Source organism: Natrix helvetica, assembly GCF_964273705.1.
Source record: "Natrix helvetica genome assembly, chromosome: 1".
NCBI classification, from domain to species: Eukaryota; Metazoa; Chordata; class Lepidosauria; order Squamata; family Natricidae; genus Natrix; species Natrix helvetica.
Window position 1 is genome coordinate 237,163,485 of NC_138548.1, and position 22,222 is coordinate 237,185,706.

Below are 22,222 nucleotides of genomic sequence, written 5' to 3' on the forward strand. Positions count from 1 at the left end.
TAACTTTATTTTGGATTTGCTATTGTATTCAATGAGAAAGAAAGAAAAAGAAAGAGGGAAAGGAAAGAAAGAAAGGAAGAAGAGAAAGGGAGAGGAAAAATAGAGAAAAACAGAAATGAGAGGGAGGGGGAGAGGAGAGAGAGACCCTATTCCAGCGATGACAAACTTTTTTTGGCTTGCATGCCATAACTGGGGGGAGCGCAGGGGGGTCGTGTGCGGGCGTGCCACACCCATAATGCAATGCGTAACCCCCCAGTGCACATGCACGCACTACAGGCGCTCTCCCCCATTTTACATGCTTTTTTCACCCTCCCCAGGCTCCAGAGGCTTTCTAGGAGTCTGGGGAGAGCGAAAACAGCCTCCCCCGCCCCCCCGGACGCCCTCCAGAGGCGTCAGGGAAGCCTCCGGACAGTCCCTGAAGCCTTCGGAGCGCTCAAAACGATCCTTCGAGCAAACAGGAAGTGACTTCCGGTTTGCTCGGAGGGTCTTAAGCGGAGGGTTTTGAGCACTCCGAAGGCGTCAGGGAAGCTCCTATAAAGCCTCTGGAGCCTGGGGAGGGTGAAAAATGGCTTTTAAAAAGGGTGAACTCAGCTGGCATGCGCATTGGCCAGCTAACAGGGCAGTGCTTCGCGTGCCCTGACAAATGGCTCCGCGTGCCACCTATGGCACGCATGGCATAGGTTCACCATCACTGCCCTATTCTCACAGAAAACACTGAGCCATGAAACCTTGGTAGGCATGTCTGGGGGGGGGCAGTGTTATGTGACTGGGTGGGAGTGATGTTGAGTTGTCCACACCCACCCAGGTTTTGTGGCTCCCGGTGTTACATAGTAGCAACGAAAATAATTTTATGGTTGGGGGTCACCACAACATGAGGAACTGTATTAAAGGGTCCTGGCATTAGGAAGGTTGAGAACCACTGATCTAGTGCATCACTCAGAACAGTTTGATGGTATCAACTGAAGATCAAAAAAGAGAAAATGAAAAAAAAAAGTTAAATACCCAAAGTAAACGTTTTATGTTAATTTCAAAAAGAATGACTGGGAATTTTCCAACTTGTTCAATAGTTAAGCAAACTTATTTATCTGGTCCCATTGGCTGTTCAAAAATCACATTTTATGTCTACTGTTTATCATTTTTTGGTAAAAAATATCTATAAATCCTACCATTTACTCAGGGAAGAATGTTTAACTGTAAAATAAATATATAACTGTTAAATAGATATACATTATTTATTTCAGTCATGCCTTTTGAACAGGATTTATCAAGTGAAAAAGTAAAAATATTCAGATCAGGAGTGTTAATCTGCAGCAATAAAAATAACACTAAGCGTTGGGGCACCATGTAGATCATTCCAATGTAGTAGATTCCAACTAAAAGCCCCATGGTTCCCCGTCCCGGATGACGGGGAATTGTGGATGTTGTACTCCCAACACTTCGGAGACCGTCAGTTTGAGAAAGCCTTAAGAACGGAACATGACAACGTTGCAACGAAGAGACGAGACCGCCCTGCATCCCAATTCCATTCCGTGGGAAGGCGCCAGGAAGCCGCCCCTTTCCTCCGCCCGGGACAAAAATGGCGTCCACAAGGGGAGGCGCTTCCTCCTTCCCAAGCAGCCAGCCCGCTGCCCTTCTCAAAGATGGCGGACGTGTGACACGTCAAAGGGCCGACGAGGCGGCCGGTTCCGGGTGACAGGCAGCGGGAGTTAGGGGGGGTGAGAAGCAGCCGCGATGGCGAACACGGCCGCTGAGGCGGCAGCGCTGGACGCCCTGAAGCGAGGCGGGTCAGCGGCGGTCGAGTCCCTCTTCGAGAAGTACACGACGGCCGAGCTGAGAGGCGTGGAGCGGCAGCTGCGCGCGGGCATCGAGGGGAAGCGCGAGGAGCTGCGGCAGATGGTCGGCGAGAGGTACCGGGACCTCATCGAGGCGGCGGACACCATAGCCGAGATGCGCCTCAGCGCCGAGCATCTGCTGGAAGCCGTGCGAGGGCTTCAGCAGCGACGGGAGCGCGGACGGGACGCCGGAGCCGCGGCCAGCAGCCAGCGCGAGGCAGGGCGCGAGGTGGGCGCTTTGCGGAGGGGCGGGGCTGGGGAAGGGCTGCAGCCTGGGGTCCCGAGCGTGGAGGGACCGCGCGGCAAAGTTTGCCTTGCACCGAGGGGTGGGGCGAGACAGAACTTCACCTGTTGAATTGCTTCCCGCTCCCCGTTTTCTTTAAAATACGGGACGTTAAAAGCTCGCAACCCCCAATGCTGGGACAGTGTGGGACAGGGGAAGGACGTAAAAGGGAGAAAGGAGAGAGGATTTTTTAAAATTTATGTTTATTTGTTTGTCAAACATGTACAAGGTAACAGATATAAGTCTGAACATAAACATGAACAAAGAAAGTAGATACAGATAAATGGGGACAGTAAGACAGGGACGGTTAGGCACCCTGGAGGCTTTTGTAGTCCTAAGAAGTGTCTTGGCTCACGGGGAGAGGAAAAAAGGATACTTTTTTGGGTTTTTTTGCAGCTGTCTACCGTAGCTTCTTTTTTAAAAAGAATATTATTTTGAGAATTAGGGTAAATGCTTTTCTTGGGAAATAATGCTTGTGGCATTGGTGTTTTGAGAATGGTGGACTATGAGATTTATGAGGTAGGAGCGTGCATAAGCGCATCAGTGTGCCTAACGTCCCTGTCCAACTGTCCCCATTTATTTGTACCCATTTCCTGTGTTCCTATTCATGTTTATTCTTTTTTTTTATTAAAGGTTTTAACAAATTTTACAAATATTACCCCTTTCCCTTCCCACCCTCCGACCCTCCCTCCCCCCAACCTCCCAGAGCAAAATACAGGGTATAAACATTTAACAATCATACGCTAACATAAGCTAACTGATTTTGACATCCTACCTCCTCTTGTGTTTTAATTCCCCTTTTCTTAAGCTAACTTTAGGTAAACTGTAACATTTTGTGCCTTCACTCATAAGCTAATTGAAATGTTTTACTCCGATATTTATTTTGAATATAGTCAATCCATCTTCTCCATTCCAACTTATATTTCTCATCCGAATGGTCCTTCAAATATGCTGTAATTTTGGCCATCTCTGCTAGATTTACTACTTTTAGCGTCCATTCTTGAATAGTAGGCAATTCTTCCCTCTTCCAGTATTGCGCCACCAACAATCTTGCTGCCGTCGTTAAGTTCAAAATCAAATTAGTCTCTATAACTGTACAGTCTGTAATTCTACCTAACAAAAACAACTGGGGAGTGAACTTTATCCTCTTTTTAAATATATTTTGAATAACCCACCATATTTTTATCCAAAATGCTTTGACTTTTTTGCAAGTCCACCATATATGATAATACGTAGCATCAACACAATCACATCTCCAACATTTAGGTTGTAAATTCGGATACATACAAGATAACCTTTTGGGATCTAAGTGCCATCTATACAACATCTTATAAAAATTCTCTCTCGAATTCTGAGCTTACTTAATTTTACATTTCTTACCCAAATCTTTTCCCATGTTTCCATCATTATTGGCTCTTTGAAATTTTGTGCCCATTTTATCATACAGTCTTCAACTAACTCTGTTTCAGAATCTATTTCTATCAGTATATTGTACAACCTTTTTATATGCATTTGACTCTGGTCCCTAATTTGTTTTACCAAAGTATCCTCATTTTGCGTGACACCAATTGTCTGATCTTTTTTCCATCTAGCTTGTAACTGTCCATACTGGAACCAGGTTTGAATTATCCTTTCCTCTCTTAAAACGTTCAAAGGCTTTAACTGTAATACACCTCTCTCTATATTAAGAAGTCCTCTATATGTAATTACATCCTGTTTTTGTTCTATACTTACATTCTCTATCGCGTGTCTGGGTACTACCCACATAGGTATCTTATCATTTAACCTATATTGGTATTTTTTCCAGACATGCAATAGGGCATTCCTTAATATATGGCTTTTAAAAATCTTATACACCTTCTTATCATATATTAAATAAGCGTGTCAACCATATACCAAATCATATCCCTCAATATTCAATATTCTATTCTCTGTTAGATTAATCCAATCACTAATTGTTGATAAAACTACTGCTTCATAGTATAATTTTAAATTGGGCATTTTCAAACCTCCTCTTTCCCGTATATCTTGCATTATTTTAAGTTTTACTCTTGGTTTCTTCCCCGCCCAACTATTCATGTTTATTCTTATTCCTGCTGTCTTGTACATGAGCGACAAACTAAATAAATAAATAAAATAAAAATACATATCATAAAATCGCATGCATGTTTCAAAAGATTGCTCTTGGCGCTCATAGCGCATCCCACGTTTATTGAGGAAAAGCACAGACAACATTTATGGAAGAAGAGTACAGACGTCATATTGGTCCTCCCAAATGAATTTCAATGCAGGGGCCAATAGGATGCTTATGTGTGACCCAAAGGTGCTTCCCCCCCCCCCCAAGAGGCAACAGGACTTTCTGGTTTTTATTTGAAGACGTTTGGCTTCTCATCCAAGAAGTTTCTTCAGCTCTGCAGAAGCTTCTTGGATGAGAAGCAAAACGTCTTCAAAGAAAAACCAGAAAGTCCAGTTGCCTTTTTTTTAAAAAAAGCACCTTTGGGACAACCAGGACCTGGATGACTGAGACTCTCCATAGATGCTCATCAAGGGTGGGATTCAATTTTTTTACTACCAGTTCTATGGGTGTGGCTTGAGTGGGCGTGGCAGGGGAAGGAAACTGCAAAATTCCCATTCTCTCTCGATCAGCTGGGACCCGGGAGGCAGAGAATAAATGGGGGCGGGGCCAGTCAGAAGTGGTATTTACCGGTTCTCTGAACTACTCAAAATTTCTGCTACCGGTTCTCCAGAACTGGTCAGAACCTGCTGAATATACCACCTCTAGTGCTCATGTGTGTTTCTGTCTAGACAATGTGCCGGTCCCAGGAGAAGTTCTACTGCTTGGCAGCGCAAATTCAGCTTCTCTTGCAGATTCCAGAGAAAATCTGGAGTGCTATGGAATCTTCTCAGTATTTATCTGCCACTCGGCTCTATCTGTTATGCTGCCACCTCCGTGGCCTTCTTCAGTTGGATTCTTCAAGTACACACTACAGCCCAATTCTGGCATGTTTTCCTATTCTTGCGCGACAAGTAGCAGCAGCTAGCCATTTCCGGTAAGCAGCTTGAGATACTTTTTCCAAGCCTAGATTGCTTAATGTAGTTTATTGCTGAGATGTTTTCTTTTTGGAGAAAAAGATGTGGTTTCCTGTCTTAGGAATTCAGATACTGAAATAGTATCAGAAATAGCAAAAGATGCATCTTAGTTATCAGTAAGGATCCTAAATAATAAGTGTCAATAAACTGTCCTAGACAGCTACTTTTAATTATATTACCCTTTTATATAAAACCTTTTTTGTAGTACTACAACTATATATTAAAACGCCCCCTGGTGTTTGACTTCATAACAGCAAAATCAGCAATAACTTCTTGATATATGCATTATTTTATTTCATGTATTTATTAAAACATTTTTTGTCTGCTTTGGCTTTTGCTCCATTGTACTCTTCTTTGGAACTGCTTAAGTGTTTTCTATACATACAGACGTTCAGTTCCCAGAATTGTCCAGCCACGGAGGCTGTAATTCTGAAAACTGAGGTCTGCATTCAGATGTCACTAAAGACTATTAGAGTAGTCAATGATCAGGCTGGCAGATTTTATTCCATTTGATTGTTACTTTTGCTTTCAAAATAAAATATTTAATAAATCTGAGTTTTTAATATAAAGTTTGTATGGCTTTAGATAACCATTTTTATGTTTATGATATATGCTTTTAATTGTTTAAACTTCTATTGAATATTATAAATCTGCTAGCATTTTGTTTGTCTCTCTTAGGTCAACTATCTTGCAGGAGAGCAAATCACTTTTAAAATGCCGGACTGTTTCGGATCATGCAGTAGCAGAAGCTTTGTGCTCAGCCATGCTTCTTGAAGATAGTTCACCACGCCAGGCTCTTGCAGATTTCCTGCTGGCCAGAAAATCTGCAATTCAGCAACTTCTGAATCAGCCTCATCATGGTTGGTACACATGTAGTGCTAACATTAGCTATTCTATCTGCTTTGAACCTGCAGCTTCCATGTATCCATTAATCCATGGTCTTTGTGGGTCTTTGCAGCTTCCTTCCCATGCTGAATAAATTGCCAAGAAGTGTATTGGTATTAGAGATGAAAGTTAAAACAGTGGCAGCTACTTTTTCAGCGACTATTGTGGGTTGATTATTTTTTGCTCCCATATTAAGACATTTATATTTCTAAAATAAGATTAGGGTTACAGTATAGTGGCTAGAAATTATAACTGAATGAACTCAACTAGTTCCTCAAAATTGATAACGTTTTAGTTATATTTTCCTAGAAGATGTTGCTGATCACTTAGCATTGTTTTCCTTTCATCTTTTTAGAATGTTAAGAGTATGGAAATTAATAATCAAATGACTTCTTTCTTCTAATTGGTGGGTGGTGTGTTTCCTTGAAGCAGATGTTTTTGGTTGGATATGTACCGTACTTTTCAGAGTATAAGATGCACACACACCCCCAAAAAAGTGGGTGGAAATGTCTGTGTGTCTTATAGAGCGAATGTTGCCGAAGCCCTGCTGTTCCAGGCTGCGGGGATCACCACTGCCTATCCCCACCGCCTGGAACGGGCCAAAAATGGTGTGTGCAAAGGCTGAAAATGGGATGTGCGGAGGCTGAAAATAGGGTGCGCAGAGGTGGCAATAAGTGATAGTGGCGTTAGGTGGCACTGGTGCCAATGGGCAGTGGCAATCCCTGCACCCTGGAATAGCTGATAGGAGGTATTCTGGGAGGCAGATCCAACCGCCAATCAGCTGCTTGTGCTAAATCAGGCTGTGTTGAAGCTGACCACTGTGTTTGCTATTTGCTGCAAGGAGGCAAATTGCCAGGAGGCAGAGGCAGACTTTTTTTTTCTTGTTTTCCTCCCCAAAAGCTCGGTGTGTCTTATACTTTGAAGTGTCTTATAGTCCGAAAAATACGGTATATATAGCTGTTATTATAGTTTTTTGTTTGTTTATTTGTTCATTTTAAACCAGATGCAGGCATCAAAGCACAAATTTGCTCCTTGGTGGAGCTTCTAGTCACAACCCTGTATCAAGCCCACGCCCTCTTCTACAACCTGCCAGAGGGAACACCCTCCGATCCATCTCTTCCTTGTGGCTTGCTTTTCTTGACTTTGGAGACCATCACCAGCCAGCAATCAACAGGTGAGCAAGATCATATACCACTGACTATTACTTTGCCTCTTAAGCATCCAGTTTAATCATTAGTGATCTGATCTCTCTTTTTGCTGCAATTTTCTTTGGGAAAGGGCTCAGCATGTTGAAGGAAGAAACCAAGTTGAGTACCTCTTTCAAATACTTGCCACCATCTGTCACAGAATTCCAGCCAACACTCAGAACTTTGGCACACCCCATAAGCCAGGATTGCCTTAAAGATACACTTCAGAAATGGATCAGCATGTGAGTCTGTAAGGAACATACCTTGTTGGGGGTGTTTGGTATTGTGGCCTTCTTGGCAAATATATTGAATAGCCTCTGTGCAGGAATGAAATTGTAGTTAATGAAGATGGTTGTGGTTGACAAAAACAAAAGAGAGCCTTGAATCTTGAAAGATGGAGAATTAAGCTGATACATCAAAACTTTGTTCAGCATTACAAGCATTACCTTGATGCTGTGTTGATATTTACTCCAGCACTGAGATGATGATGCAGATTTGATTTGAGTTTTTACTTGTCACTTAAAAAAAAATTAAGTCTCCATCCTGCTTAGTATAGTTCAACAACTGCAATTGTTGTTAGTCTTTACATTTCTAAATTCCTTGTTTCCAAATATTTTCAGAAAACAGGTAAAAGGCTGTTTTGAGTTCTTCAGGCTTTTCATAAATCATTACCTGTTCTTTTAGAATTTCAATAGGACTTGTATATTTACAAGGTTCTAGTTTTCTATTAACCTAGCCTATTTTGCCTTTGATGTTCTGATTATCAGCACAATTTTCTCATTGCATTGATTCATAATTATGTGTAATGGGTCCTTGCTGTAACCTATACAATAAAAGTAACAGTTTGTACAAGCTTGTAAATAGCCCTCAGTAGAGTTATGAACTGTAATGGGATTAAGGAAACTGCTTGCTTACTCTCTATAATTCTTTTCAGGTGCAATGAAGACATTAAATCTGGGATCACAGACTTACTGGTGTATGTGAAGAGCCTTAAAGGCTTGGCCAGGATCCGTGATGCTGTATGGGAGCTGCTTACCAGTGAATCTATGAGTCAGAACTGGGAGATGGTATGTCATCGGCTTCTTGATAAGCCCATCTCTTTCTGGGAAGATCTGCTACACCAGCTTTTTCTGGACAGGTTACAGGTAAGATCTTGGCAAAATTTAGTTAAGAAACAGGCTAGCAGATGCTGATAAAATAACATAAAACACAATGAAGCAATTTTTATTGCTTTGTTGCTTTGGATATCCTGTTCTTTTTTCCCCTTCCCTAAATGACTCTTGGTCTGTTTCTTCCATGTTATGGTATGTCTAAATATCTCATTTACTTTCTGACCGCTTCCTGGCTGCCAGTTTTGAAGCAAAAAAATAATAATCTCTTTTCATCTTGATCCTTTGGTTCTTGTTTTGAATATAAGAATGGAAAGGACCTTAGTGGGGTAAGAAAGGGGCAGCTTCCAAGATTCCCGTATGCCAAATATTAGCTTGGTCCTATATTTTCCATAGCCTCCTAAAAACATTTGTGTGCTCCTGATTGGTACTGACCATTTGTCTCCCTGCAACATTTTCCCCCCAGACTCTGACAAAGGAAGGATTTGATGACATCTCCAATAGCTCTGGAGAGCTTCTTCTTCTGACTGTGCAGGAACTTGAAGCAAAATTTGACTCTTCGAGCCACAGCAAACATATCCTATTTGAATGCAACATGGCCTCTTTCCTATGGTCAGAGGATCCTAATGACCTGCCACCTGATGCTGCCTGGATCAGTGTGGCAAACCGCAGCCAGTCCACTAAGAGTGGATTGTCTATGAAGGCGCAAGCCTACAGTCCCAGCGTCCAGAACTTCTGCAGTGCACTAGATTCCAAGCTGAAGACCAGGCTGGAAGACCTGCTGTCGTATTTGCCTTCCAGCTCCTCATCATCTGAGGATCCGTTGTACGGACACTCTAAGAACTCTGCTTTTGACAGATTTGCTGACGCGGGCGTAGTTGAAGAGCTGTTGCGCAGCCACTGCATTCGTTGTTCGGATGATTTGCTGGGCTGTGTTAGGGAAAAGCTGCACCGTGCTCAGGAGGTGCTCCAAGGGTGCACAGATAGCTTGCATAACCCCCAAATCAACACAGTTTTGTTTATGGCACGGCTTTGCCGGTCGTTAGGGGAATTGTGTCCACACTTGAAGCAATGCATTCTGGGAAAATCGGGGTGCCCAGAAAATATGACAAGGGAGCTCTGGTCTTTGAAGAAGTCGGGGAAAGGTAGAACCGAAGAAATGAATCCCGTGCAGGCTAAGTGGCTAGGATTAAAAGAACAACTTTTGCAGGATAGCCTGTCTGCTTATCGGATATGGAGCACCGCTGCTGCTAAAGTGAGTGACTTTTGCGGGGAGGGGGGCCAAGCAGGTGTCCGCTTCCCATTTTGGCTAATGACTAAAACAAGCTATTTACAATTAAATTTGCTTAACGTAGAAGTGCAAAGGATTTGGGGACTATTGTTTTTAGCTGAAATATAACAGGTCACTATAAAATAAGAAAATGCTTGGTAATGACAGGTAGTCCTCGACTTAACAACCACAATTGAGCCCAAAATTTCTGTTGTTAAGTGAGACATTTATTGAGTGAGTTTTCTCCCATTTTAAGAACCTTCATATTTGATTGCTACAAATGAAGCTACCTACTTTAAATGTGACTCATTCATGAAGCATGAAAAAATATTTCAAGATCAATCTACTCTTTGTTGGAGAGCAAGCATCATGGTTGGAAGGAGGGCTCAAGTAGGAAATTAATCTAGAATCACTATATAAATGTAACAGGCAAAGTCAGTCAGTCTGTCTGTCTGTCTGTCTCTGTCTCTCTCTCTCTCTCACAGACACACACACACACTTGAGATTTATTTAGTCTGAAAACTACCAGTCTGGTGAAATAGGCATAGAACAATAAGGTAGTTTCTGTTCTGACCCAGCCTTTGCAAAAGCAAGAAACAGACTCCTTGTCACGAAAAACCCCTCTTTATTTACCTCTTGAGAATTAATTGCATTCAACCATAAAAAGTCCAGGCAATAGTCTTTCAAAGAGTTAACTGCAGTAACAGACCTTATCAGTTCCTTGTGATAATTGCAAGGCCATGAGCTCCCAGCTGAAAGGTTGCAAACTAAGTTCTGGCAAGCAGTCTTTGTGGCATGAAACCCAATGAGCAAAATCTTCAGAAATACAAACTTGTCTCCTACGACAACCACTCCCCTTTCCTTCTATTCATTCCCCAGTCAGGGAGGGGCCATTCAGCATCCACGTGTGCTTTGCTTCCCGTGTCCACTCCTTGTCCTCCGTTGTTCACCTCTCCTAACAGCTCTGCGCATACGTGCATCTGGAACAGGCCCCAGCTGTTCTTCCTCCTCACTCCAAAGGCAGCTTCCTCTCCCGTGGCTGGGAAATGTCAGACAGTCCTGGCTCTATCTCTGAATCAAATGCAGAGTGTCCATTAGAGCCTTCTCCAGACTTCAGAACTGGCCCAAAATCCTCCCCAACCTCCTTATTGCCTGAGTCTGCCACCAGCTCCGCTGGCGGCTGGCGGGCCACAACAATTCTTTTGAATTCTACAAGTGGGGGTCTGGTTATTGACATCTGATGTAAGTGCACAGATGAGGGATTTTCTCTCTTGCAATAGAAGTTAACTGGCACTGCATTCTCCTGCTTTAAGTTAAACATACTTAGACCAACCATACCCAGATACATCCTACATATAGTCCTTGACTTAAAACCACAGTTGAACCCAAAATTTCTGTTGCTAAGCAAGACAGCTCTTATGCCTCATCTTGCGACCTTTTTTGCCCCCGTTGTTAAGGGAATTACTGCGGGAGTTCAGTTAGTAACCCGGTGGTTAAATGCATCTGGCTTCCCCATTCACTTTGCTTGTGAGAAGGTTGCAAAGGGGGAAATCACATGACCTTGGGACACAGCAACGGTCATAAATATCAGCCAGTCACCAAGCTTCTGAATTTTGATCACATGATCATGGGGATGCTACGACGGTCGTAACTCTGAAAAGAGGTCACAAATCACTTTTTATCAGTGCCATCGTAACTATGAATGTTCACTAAATGAACTGTTGTAAGTCGAGGACTACCTGTCTGTGCTTCTGGGAAAGAAAACGTCCACTGCTATAGAACAGAGCGAAACAACTTTGCACCTTCAACCTACAGCTAGTCCTCAAATTACAGCCGTTTGTTTAGTGACCTTTTAAAGTTACGATGACACTGAAAAAAAGTGACTCAGGACCATTTTTTCACGCTTACAAACCGTTGAAGCATCCCCATGATCAAAATTCAGATGCTTGACAAGTGACTCATATTTATGACGGTTGCAGTGTTCCGAGGTCAGGTAATTCCCTTTTGGGACCTTCTGACAAGCAAAATCAATGGGGAAGACAGATTCACTTAACAACTGTATTACTAACTTAACTGCAGTGATTCACTTAACGACTGTCAAGAAAGGTCATAAAATGCCCAAGAGCCGAGGTGGTGGCGCAGTGGTTAGAGGGCAGCACTCCAGGCTACTTCTGCTGACTGCCAGCTGCCTGCAGTTTGGCAGTTCAAATCTCACCGGCTCAAGGTTCACTCAGCCTTCCATCCTTCCGAGGTGGGTAAAATGAGGACTCAGATTGTTGGGGGACAATATGCTGACTCTGTAAACTGCTTAGAGAGGGCTGTAAAAGCTGCTGAAGCACTATATAAGTCTTAAGTGCTATAGTGCTATAAAATGGAGCAAAACTCACTCAACAACTGTGTCACTTAGCAGTAGAAATTTTGGGCTCAATTGTGTTGTAAGTCGAGGATTACCTGTACCTCAAGAGTCCAAATCAACCGCACAGCCAACCAGAGACAGCACCGCCCCTCAACCAACCCATACAACTCTATCCCTACCAGCAGTTCACCTCCCAGTGACCTTGACCCAATGTAACCTCCCCATCAGCAGACTCACTGATGACTCACACCTGACTCATCACAAGACCCTCACTTGGCACATATCTGAAGTCCTTATAAACAGAAGAACACTGACATCCCCAAACTCCGCTGAAGGTGTTATACCTAGTTTGGTAACGAAATGTTTGGAAACCAACCCACAAGCTCGGAGAACGAACCTCCAGCTTATACGACACCTGAGCTGCGGATATTCGCCACTATCGCAAATTACCTGCATTGCTCTTCCATAGAGAGCAAATATGCTGAGATTGCAAAATAGGAGAGGCAAGCTGATTATGCTTCTACATTCCTGTTTAGTTGCCTCCCAACACACTAAAGCTCAACAAAATGAGCCACAGGATAATTAACTTAAGATATATTTTCTAATGGAAGAAATTAAAATAGAAGTGGACAGCTTGAGATCTCAGAGATGCTTACTGCACCTTCACCTCCAAAAGTTGTTACCAAATTACAGTGTTTGAGAGGAGGTGATTATTAAATATTTGATTCATTTTAAAGAAATACACACTGAAATGAAACAAAAGCTAGTTTTGTCTCATCTCTACCCACTAGTCCTAGAAATGTAATCCTTCCTATGCATCCCAGGAATAATTTTGCTGGTCCTAAAGAAAATATTTTGAAATTATAGAGACACGGTGACTCAGTGACTAAGACGCTGAGCTTGTCGATCAAAAAGGTTGGCAGTTTGGTGGTTCGAATCCCTAGCGCCATGTAACAGAATGAGCTCCCGTTACTTTTCCCAGCTTCTGCCAATCTAGCAGTTCAAAAGCATGTAAAAATGCAAATAAAAAAATAGGAACCACCTTTGGTGAAAAGGTAACAGCGTTCCGTGCGCCTTTGGTATTTAGTCATGCCTGCCACATGACCACAGAGACGTCTGGCTCTTTGGCTTTGAAACAGAGATGAGCACTGCCCCCTAGAATCAGGAATGACTAGCACATATGTGCGAGGGGGGGGGATTTTACCTTGAAATTAGTAGGGTAGGGCACTGATGGTAGGTAGAAAATGTCTACTTTCAAGTATTTCAAAGCTGAAACACTTTTGTTACAGTTATGCATTGATATTATTTAATGGATTTATGAAACGGAGTTATCTCTGCTACTGTTTTGCTATTTAGTTTGTCTGCTTGTGAATGAATCCTAGGTCCTGGTCTGGAACTTCACTCAATCCTTGCTGAAAGAGGAAGCTGAAGCCATTCTGGCAACAGCCACCAACTGGGAGGAGAATGAAATTGAAGAAGAGACAGAAAGTGGAAGCAGCATAAAATCTAAGATACGGCTCCCTATCCAGGTAAGAAATGATGTCCTATTTTTATTTATACATATTTATGTCAGTGCTTCAGATGATATTCCTCAATAAATAAATGAACAAATATAATGTTTTTGACTGATTGTTTGAGTTCTCTTTATCTAGTTTTAGGATATGTGGAGAGCAGATCAGATTTTAGGTCATATTTATGAGAAATATTGAGAACATTCAAACAAGTTCACAAACTTTTAAGTACCATTGTCTGTGTATGTATCCGTCTATTTAACAGTCTATATATAACTATACAGATACACTAATAACAAAAGCACTGTGTCAGGAATGAAGATAATTCTATATACTAAGTTGTGAATTTACATATAAGAAGTGAACTGATATCCAAAATTAACCAATGGCCCAGTAATAAAGCTGAATTTGAGTCCAGCTTTGCCTCCAATCTTCCTTGAAATTGGGAATTTCATAAAATGCACTAATGGTTCGCAGATTTTCTTAAATATCCTTTTAAAAAGGTTTTGGATGACAACTCTTCTGAAAACACCGAAGAACAATTAATTGCCCCAGTTGTTAGTCTGAACTTTGAGAGGAGTGAAGCAGAGGTGGGTTTTTGATGGTTTGGCCTGGATCGGGCGAACCGGTAGTTGTGGCGGGCAGGAGGCTCCGTCCACCTGCCTGGATGCTTCTGCGCATGCGCAGGAGCGCACACACATGCGTGCACAAGCAAACCAGTAGTAAAAAATTGGAAATCCACACTGGAGTGAAAGCCAACAAATTTCAGATTGTAAATCATCCTTTTACGTAAGTGTTGCCATCAAATACAATTTAGATCAGAGGTGTCCAGTCTTTAAGACTTCTGGACTTCAACTCCCAGAAATCCGCAGCCAGCATGGGTGGAATTCAAGCTTGGACACTCCTGGTTTGGAGAATTTATATGCCGATTCAACAGTATTCCGCTGTCAAACTGCAACATTCTTTACAGCCATCCTGGTGTGTCCAGTCGTTGCTCTTCAGCTTGTGTCAAGAAATAAATCGAGTTGGAGGCCACACTCTTCCCAAGGTTATCTTGCAAGAACTGCTCAAGACATGCATGACTGAAATACTAGCTGGCTATGAAAAACTATCAGAAGGGAAACGGGAGAAGGTACGTTCCTGGGGCTTGTGATTGGTGGGACGTGCAATTTAAAATTAAGGAATTCTTCCCCCTGTGATCTGCAGTGTTCTGAGGCAACAATGCACCATAATTGGCTCAGCATTGTGGTATTTAAGAGAAAAATGAATATATAAGGTTTTTTTTTTAAGTTATAAGGTTATCCTGATAAGATTGATATGAATTACTACGATTATCAAACTATTCATTTAGATTGAGTAGATATACTTGATAACTCATTCTAAAAGTTAAAATAAATTATCTGCAATGTAAAAACGACTAGATTGAATTCAACCCTGGTTACAATAGCAATCTAAATATTGTTCTGTGAAATTGTCTGAATGATTATTTTATAGCCAGTATTACTGACACAAGTATTCCCATATTTTGCTGTTAGAGATATTAAACAGTGTAGCATGAGAGATATAGTCGACTAGCTGCTGAATCAGATTTGACTATTAGAGCAGAGGTCCCCAACCTGTGGGAAGTGGCCCACTACCGAGCCATAGACTATTTGCAATCCCACTCGCATAAGTGCCAGGCATCGGTGCTCGCAGCCCCACTCATGCGACTGGCAGTGCCTGCCCAACTTGTGCACCCACCGCTCACACAAATGAAGCTGTGTGCACATGAGTGCCTGCCCCTTGCACAAAACCGCTGCCTCTTCTACACACACACACACACACACACACACACACACACACACATACACACACCATGCTGGGCCGCCAACCTGGAAAGGTTGGGGAATGATGTATTAGAGCACTTCAGCTGCGGAGTGCAATCAGGAGATGCATCAGTTCTGGTAGATGATTGATGTGAATGTTGATAGAACTTCCCCCCCACTTCGGGAGAGGAGGAGCCAACGTCGCTATGAGATGGACATGCGATCTCAATGCTCTGAGATCGCTGCCAAAACTTTTATCGCTGGGTGGTCCAATCAGAACTAAACCTTTGCTTAGAGACGGCGAACAGGAAGAATACGTCCTGCTAATCGCAGGGACACCGCAAAGTCCCTGATTGACCCAGGAAAATTCTTCTGGCTGGCGATAAAAGTACAGCCCCTAGACTGATGAAGTTGGGATGGCTCTGAACGGAAGGAAACGGAAAGAGAAACTGTTTACAGCTGGTGAAGAATTTTTTACCGTTTTAAGAGACTGCCTACAAAAAACTTAAAATTAATTTAAATCTGAGAACAGAAGAAATAAGCGGCGGAATTAACAATGTATATATATGTATGGGTACAACATAAGGAAATTGGATGTAAATTGTAAACAGTGATTTGGAAAGGAGGATTAGACATTTTTGTTACTAAATATTATTGATGTTTAATCAGAATAGGCTATAAGGATATAGTGTTATTGGAGGATATTAGAAATAACAAGTGAAATGCCAGTATGTGGTCAGGTTTTAAATCTTGGTACATTTTATGATGAAGGACGTTTAAACAATTATAGTCAAATGAAAATGGAGGTATGATGATGGTAATATGTATAAAAATATCTAATTTAAAATACTTGAGTTAATACAAATTTTGTGACGACAATGGAAGAGACACACGAAAGCTTTTTGTAACCAACTGATACACTTTCTACAGTATGTAAAGAAGGAGGATTCTTTGTATTGTGTTTGTTTTGAAAATTTAAAATAAAAAAACCTTTTCATAAAAAAAAGAACTTCCCCCCTTCAGACATGTGAAAAGACCTTTGTTCAATGAGTGTATAGACATTTTTTTTATATTCATGTACAGAAAGAAGGAAAGGTACCAATTACTCAGAACAGGGCTTTGCAACTACTGTATGATCTTCGTTATCTGAATATAGTCCTGAAAACTAAAAATGAAGATATGAAAAGCAGCAGAAACAAGCATGATGCCAGTTAAGTATACTATAACGTATTATGTCTATAAATTTACTATCTTATTTTTATGCATTTAAGAATGTTGCTATATCCACTTTACTTTGAGACATAATATTTTGCAATATGTTCATACGCACACAGGTTTCAAGCAGTGCTAACAATAATCTAAAATCTGTTGGACTAGAAACAGAACCTTTTAAAAAAGAGCATTTATTGTTTTTATCAACATAGTCTAATTTTGCAGGTAGTCAACATTCAGGAACTGATTATCCTATCTTCCTGATTTATGACAGCCTGAACCGGAATTTCAGGAAATTAATTTGGCTGAAAGTTGACCAAGTAAATACTTTCTAAAAAATCACTATGCTTTTAGCATTCTAGAAAAATGGAAGGGAAAATACACCAAGATAATTTATTGGATGAATCTTCAACATTTTTGATATCTATCTTTCGCTAATGATCAGTTCAAAAGTTCTTTCTGACTGCATTAAGGGAAAGAGCAGTGTTTTATTATCTTAGTTCAAGATACAATATTTGACATTCCATTCATAAATAGCTGGAAATTGTTTAATTTCATTGTTTATATACGTTGGGTTATGATGGGGTTTTTCCCCATCTGGTAAAATTAATTTCTTTGTGTAGGACTGCAAAGAGCATTTGCCTACCCAAGGGGAACAACCCTTCAACATTGTAAATGAGATTGTTTTTCTTTGTTTCAGGATTGAGAAACAGATCGATGCTCTTGAGAGCTATATAGATCCTTTCGACTTGGATGTTTTTACTCCTCACTTAAATAGTAACCTTAATCATCTGGTACAACGAACGTCTGTAAGTTCAAAGGGAGAGAATATAGATGGTTCCAAGTAGACTTTATTGTCTTAGATCATCTACACCTATTTATGTTGGTTGGAAGAACATAATACTAATTTTCCAAGTAGGAAATGATAATACTAATTAAACAACCATTACATCCACAAACCGTACAATGCACTTTGCTTTTATATACATGTAGTCCTCAACATACAACCATGATGGAGCCTGCCCATTATGTTTGTATGCCCTGATGGTCATATAACCAACCATTGTTTCCGACATTGTTTTGTGGCAGTTGTTAAGCGAATGCCAGAGTTAAGCAATCCCATTGGTAAGTGACTGGTCGTAAGTCAAGGACTACCTATATGATTTATGACCAAATCATATATTAAAAATGAAGAATGAGATAGTAGTACGTGTAGTCCTTGAATTACGATAGCAGTTGGGACCTGAATTTCCATCACTCAGCGATGCAGTCATAAAGTACATCATCAGGTGACTACATCACTTACCAAGAGGAATCTCTGCAGTTCCCATTGTCATTGGGTCACCATGATGTAGAAAAGATGTGGAGACTCTAGAAAGAGTGCAGAGAAGAGCAACAAAGATGATTAGGGGACTGGAGGCTAAAACATATGAAGAACGGTTGCAGGAACTGGGTATGTCTAGTTTAATAGAAAGAAGGACTAGGGGAGACATGATAGCAGTGTTCCAATATCTCCGGGGCTGCCACAAAGAAGAGTGGGTCAAACTATTCTCCAAAGCATCTGAGGGTAGAACAAGAAGCAATGGGTGGAAACTAATCAAGGAGAGAAGCAACTTAGAACTGAGGAGAAACTTCCTGACGGTTAGAACAATTAATCAGTGGAACAGCTTGCCTCCAGAAGTTGTGAATGCCCCAACACTGGAAGTCTTTAAGAAGATGTTGGATAGCCATCTGTCTGAAACAGTATAGGGTTTCCTGCCTAGGCAGGGGGTTGGACTAGAAGACCTCCAAGGTCCTTTCAAACTCTTGTTATTCTATTCTATTCTATTGTTAAGTGAGGACCGTGTATCATTAAGCAAGCCCCTCATAACTTCCTGCTGCTTCCAACAATCAAAGTTGGTGGGGAAACTGACAGACGTTCCAAGTCCAAGGAAGCTTGCAAGTAAGCTAGCAAAGCAGATCAGTGGCTGCTCCTTGAGTGAGCATGAGTGTGTAAATGGCGAGAGAAAATGTGAGACAAGTGGCCAACCACACTTCCTCACACACCTGGCAGCAGCCACCAACCTGTCTACGGGCCTGCTTGCAAGCCTTCAGAAGGCATGGCGCAAGTGTAGCAAAGTTCAAGATGTTGGGTGGAGATCGTGCAGGTGGCCAGCACAACAGGGCTGGGGAAGAGGATGTCAGTGGGAGAGACTTACCCTTGTGTCCTTCCCTGCTGGCTGCCCCATTGACTTGGCTTCTGCGAAGCTGGCAGGGAAGATCACAAACCACGATCACTTTACTGCAGGATGCTGCAACTGTTGTAAACGCAAGCTGGTTGCCAAGCGCTCAGACTGTGATCATCGGATTGTGGGGATGCTGGCATGGCCGGAACTTTGAGGACTGGTTGTAACCATCACTTGTTCTGCGCCGTTATAACTTGGAGCAGTTCTGGCACAAGTGGTCATTAACCAAGAACTGCCTATATAGCGAATGGCTTATTATGATCATCTTTTAATTAAACAGTGCAATGACTTTCCATTATCTATATGTTCTCATTAGAAATACTATCTTCCCTGAATAGCCGTAAGCAGGGAAAACCCCACAAGGCTGAATAAATGTAGTCTGGGAAGATCACAGGCCACAGTATGTTGATCTTTGGAAACTCCAGTTTGTGTCGCACAGCTCAAGCTAGTAATGCAACTGGGCAAAGAGATACTGTCCCTTATTCAAGTGTTGTAGGTAATAATTACAGCACGTTCTTTAAGCTACATGCATTCCTCACGCTACTTTTTAATTTAACCTGACTTTATAGTTGAATGGACACTTTATAGGCGAGTGTTCTTCTACTGAGACCAGACAGTTCTCTCTTTTCTGTCCCCTAGGTCCTGTTTGGCTTATTGTCAGGAACAGAGAATCAGTACACAAGCAGAGGCAGTTCTTCAACGTCTCAAAAACTACATAACATCCTACCTCTAACTTCTAGCCAGATCAGGTAAGTCACTCAGAGCTGTAAGCAATTAAAAAAACATGTTCTGTAAAAACGAAAGCATCTGAAAGTTGAAAGCAATTAAACATCCTGTTTCTTCTTTTTTAAGATTTGGACTGTTGCCTCTCAGCACATCAAGTTCTCGCAAGGCTAAACCTCTTCTGAGAAATACTGAACACGAAACTCAGGTTGGTTCTTTTGTTTCACGGATGGGCAACTTTTGGATGCTGGTGGGTTTTTGAGAGTCAGGATGGAGAGCTGCAATACTTGGGACTTTGGTTTAGTACCCTGTTTCCCCGAAAATAAGCCCACCCCGGATAATAAGCCCAATCTGGCTTTTGAGCACATGTGCTAAAATAAGCCCTCCCCCGAAAATAAGTCCTACCAGAAAATATTGCAACACAGCAGCAGCCATGAGGTGACCACGCTCAACGCCTCCTGCACCTCAAAAAGAATAAGACCCCCCCTGTAAATAAGGCCAAGTGCTTATTTCAGGGGTCAAAAGAAAATAAGGCCCGGTCTTATTTTCAGAGAAACACAGTAGTTTAATAATTTAGCTATTGTTTCAAGTTGCATTGCATCTATTTTAAGCCCAATATTTGTTTTCATCTCAACTCAAAATTAGTTCTGCCAGTTTTCAGGAACTATAAGAGAAAATTTTGCTGGCTGCAAAAAGGTGGTTTAGGGGGAGTTGCTGAACTTAACCATCCATGCTGCCTAAACCACTATACTCTTTTTCCTATCTTTTCCTAGTAGTGATTAATTTGGATTTGTATCACATTACTTTGTTTCAAAGATGCAGGCAGGACGAATTGTGTAGCAAAATAATTCAACGGTAGGATGTACAAATGTTTTGCTAGTTATGTTTTGCAATGAAATTTATGTTTAATTTCTGTTGTCTGGTTAAGACACCAGACTAGAAGCCAAAAGAGATGTTGGGTTCTAGTATCACCTGCTGGGTGACGTTGGGCTATTCACTCTTAGCCCAACTCAACTCACAGGGTTTTTGTTCTGGGGAGTTATTATTAAAATAACAAAGGTGGGATATAAATAAATAAATAAATCTTCGTAAAAGCAGTAATGTCTATTTAACTGCCTTATAACCTTTATTGCAGTGTGATGCTGAATCCAGTAATTCCTGAAGAAACTTTATTGGGGTATTAAACCGTGTGAATTGAAAGGCATCTCTCCCCCATGCTTAGGTTTTTGTTGAAAACTAACAGTCATACAGCTTTTTTCTATAGCGCATTGAACTTGAGACCTTTTATCAAATTACCTGTGATTATGGAACCGGTGCTCCCTGAAAAGAGCAGGTTCTTGATGCATGTTAAGAGTTACTTGCTTTTGTGTTGCATCTTAATGTATATTTGGAAAATGATTATACCTTTCCTTTAATAAGAGAATTGCCTCTCACACTTATTTTGTTAATTCCACATACCTTTTAAAAAATATATAGATTTCTGTTACTATGGGTGCATTATAAATGCATACTTTATCACTTGTGAATGTAACACACATACACACATGTATAAATTTAATTTTTGACAATGCAACTTTTGATTGCTTTCTGCTTAATCCTGAGTCTATTTCTTTGGGCTGCTTTAGTAAAACCAAGCCCATTAATAATTATTAATCTGCTGCTTGCCAGATGTTCTTTGACTTGGTCATATAGTTGGGGAAAGCTTTTGAATGTCTGCTTAATTGTGCATGCTTTGGCAATCAGCCGCTCTATAATTATTACCAACCATACTTTTCTACTATATCCATTTTTGCCATTAAATTAAGGAATGTAATAATTCTGAACTTTTGGAGATTCTTGAAAGAAACGTTTTCAAAAATACTGACACTGGATTTTCTATATTAAAGGTTAGACAACCTTTGGATAACCAAAGGCTGCAAAGTAGCTAAGCAAAAATTTGAGGGAGGTTGGTTTATAAACCGATGTTTTAAAAGTTCTTTCATTTGTTTTGCACCTCAGAAGGACAGAAAACTGCTGTCCATTTTTAGCATGATAAACATAATTAGGCAATAAGTCCTACAAAAAGGGGGAATTTTAACAAGGCATCAGAGCTGCAGCTGCAGATTACTTAACACCCACTGAATTTCTCCTGGCAAAATTTCAACTTTTTTTAAAAAAAAACCTGTATAGTACTTTCAGAGAAGGGAGATATAATTTGCTCCAGTGGCCCTGCTGGCTATTGTGAATCTGATCTCACGTCTGTCTTCACGTAGCTATAAACTTCTTGCGAATAACAAAGAACGGCAAACTCTCATGGGGCTATTGACTTTTCTTTTGTTAAAATAGGATCCAACCGCTGCCCTGATGAGAACGGAAGAGACGCTGCGTCCTGGGTCCCTGTTCAGGCAACTGGCAGCAGAGGAGGAGGAGGACACGGCGGCACCATCTTTGTTTAAACTTGGCTGGCTCTCAAGCATGACCAAATGATTGAATAAATGCGAACTATCATGCTCTTGGCTTTGTAATGACAAAAGGATGTGTAAGGCGTATGATTCACACCCCATTTTAGCCTGAAGCTCATGGTTTAAATGCCTTGTACAACTAATCAAGAGCGTCTAAAAATACAAGATATGCAGCTTAGGCAGCTGAAGTTATTAACTGATTGTTTTCTTTAAACAGCCAGTGTAATTAAGTCCGTGGCCAATAGAAAAGTTCCTGTGTCTGTGTGTGTTTGTGTGTAAGTAATAAGGAAGCA

The 22,222-nt window shown here is 41.3% G+C and overlaps 1 protein-coding gene across 2 annotated transcripts; it reads left to right on the top strand.

The window, feature by feature from the left end:
• The first annotated feature begins 1,625 nt into the window (after positions 1–1,625).
• COG1 (component of oligomeric golgi complex 1) lies at positions 1,626–22,000 on the top strand. 2 transcript variants are annotated; one of them, XM_081938776.1, is made up of 14 exons: positions 1,626–2,061; positions 4,921–5,165; positions 5,884–6,065; positions 7,094–7,264; positions 7,369–7,519; positions 8,212–8,422; positions 8,853–9,641; positions 13,395–13,541; positions 14,494–14,655; positions 16,412–16,536; positions 17,238–17,349; positions 19,405–19,514; positions 19,618–19,696; positions 21,814–22,000. In XM_081938776.1, the coding sequence occupies exons 1-14, from the start codon at positions 1,732–1,734 to the stop codon at positions 21,952–21,954; spliced, it is 2,955 nt and encodes a 984-aa protein (XP_081794902.1). In that variant the 5' UTR covers positions 1,626–1,731; the 3' UTR covers positions 21,955–22,000. The 2 variants fall into 2 exon arrangements, with proteins under 2 accessions (XP_081794902.1, XP_081794903.1); XM_081938777.1 differs by having other exon boundaries at positions 1,626–2,049.
• The last annotated feature ends 222 nt before the right edge of the window (positions 22,001–22,222 follow it).

Excerpts from the sequence above, each read along its gene's own strand:
- COG1 (XM_081938776.1), top strand. The coding sequence starts at position 1,732 with ATGGCGAACACGGCCGCTGAGGCGGCAGCGCTGGACGCCCTGAAGCGA. Across the intron at positions 5,166-5,883 it reads GCAGCAGCTAGCCATTTCCG|GTCAACTATCTTGCAGGAGA; the intron begins GTAAGCAGCTTG and ends TGTCTCTCTTAG. Across the intron at positions 9,642-13,394 it reads GGAGCACCGCTGCTGCTAAA|GTCCTGGTCTGGAACTTCAC; the intron begins GTGAGTGACTTT and ends AATGAATCCTAG.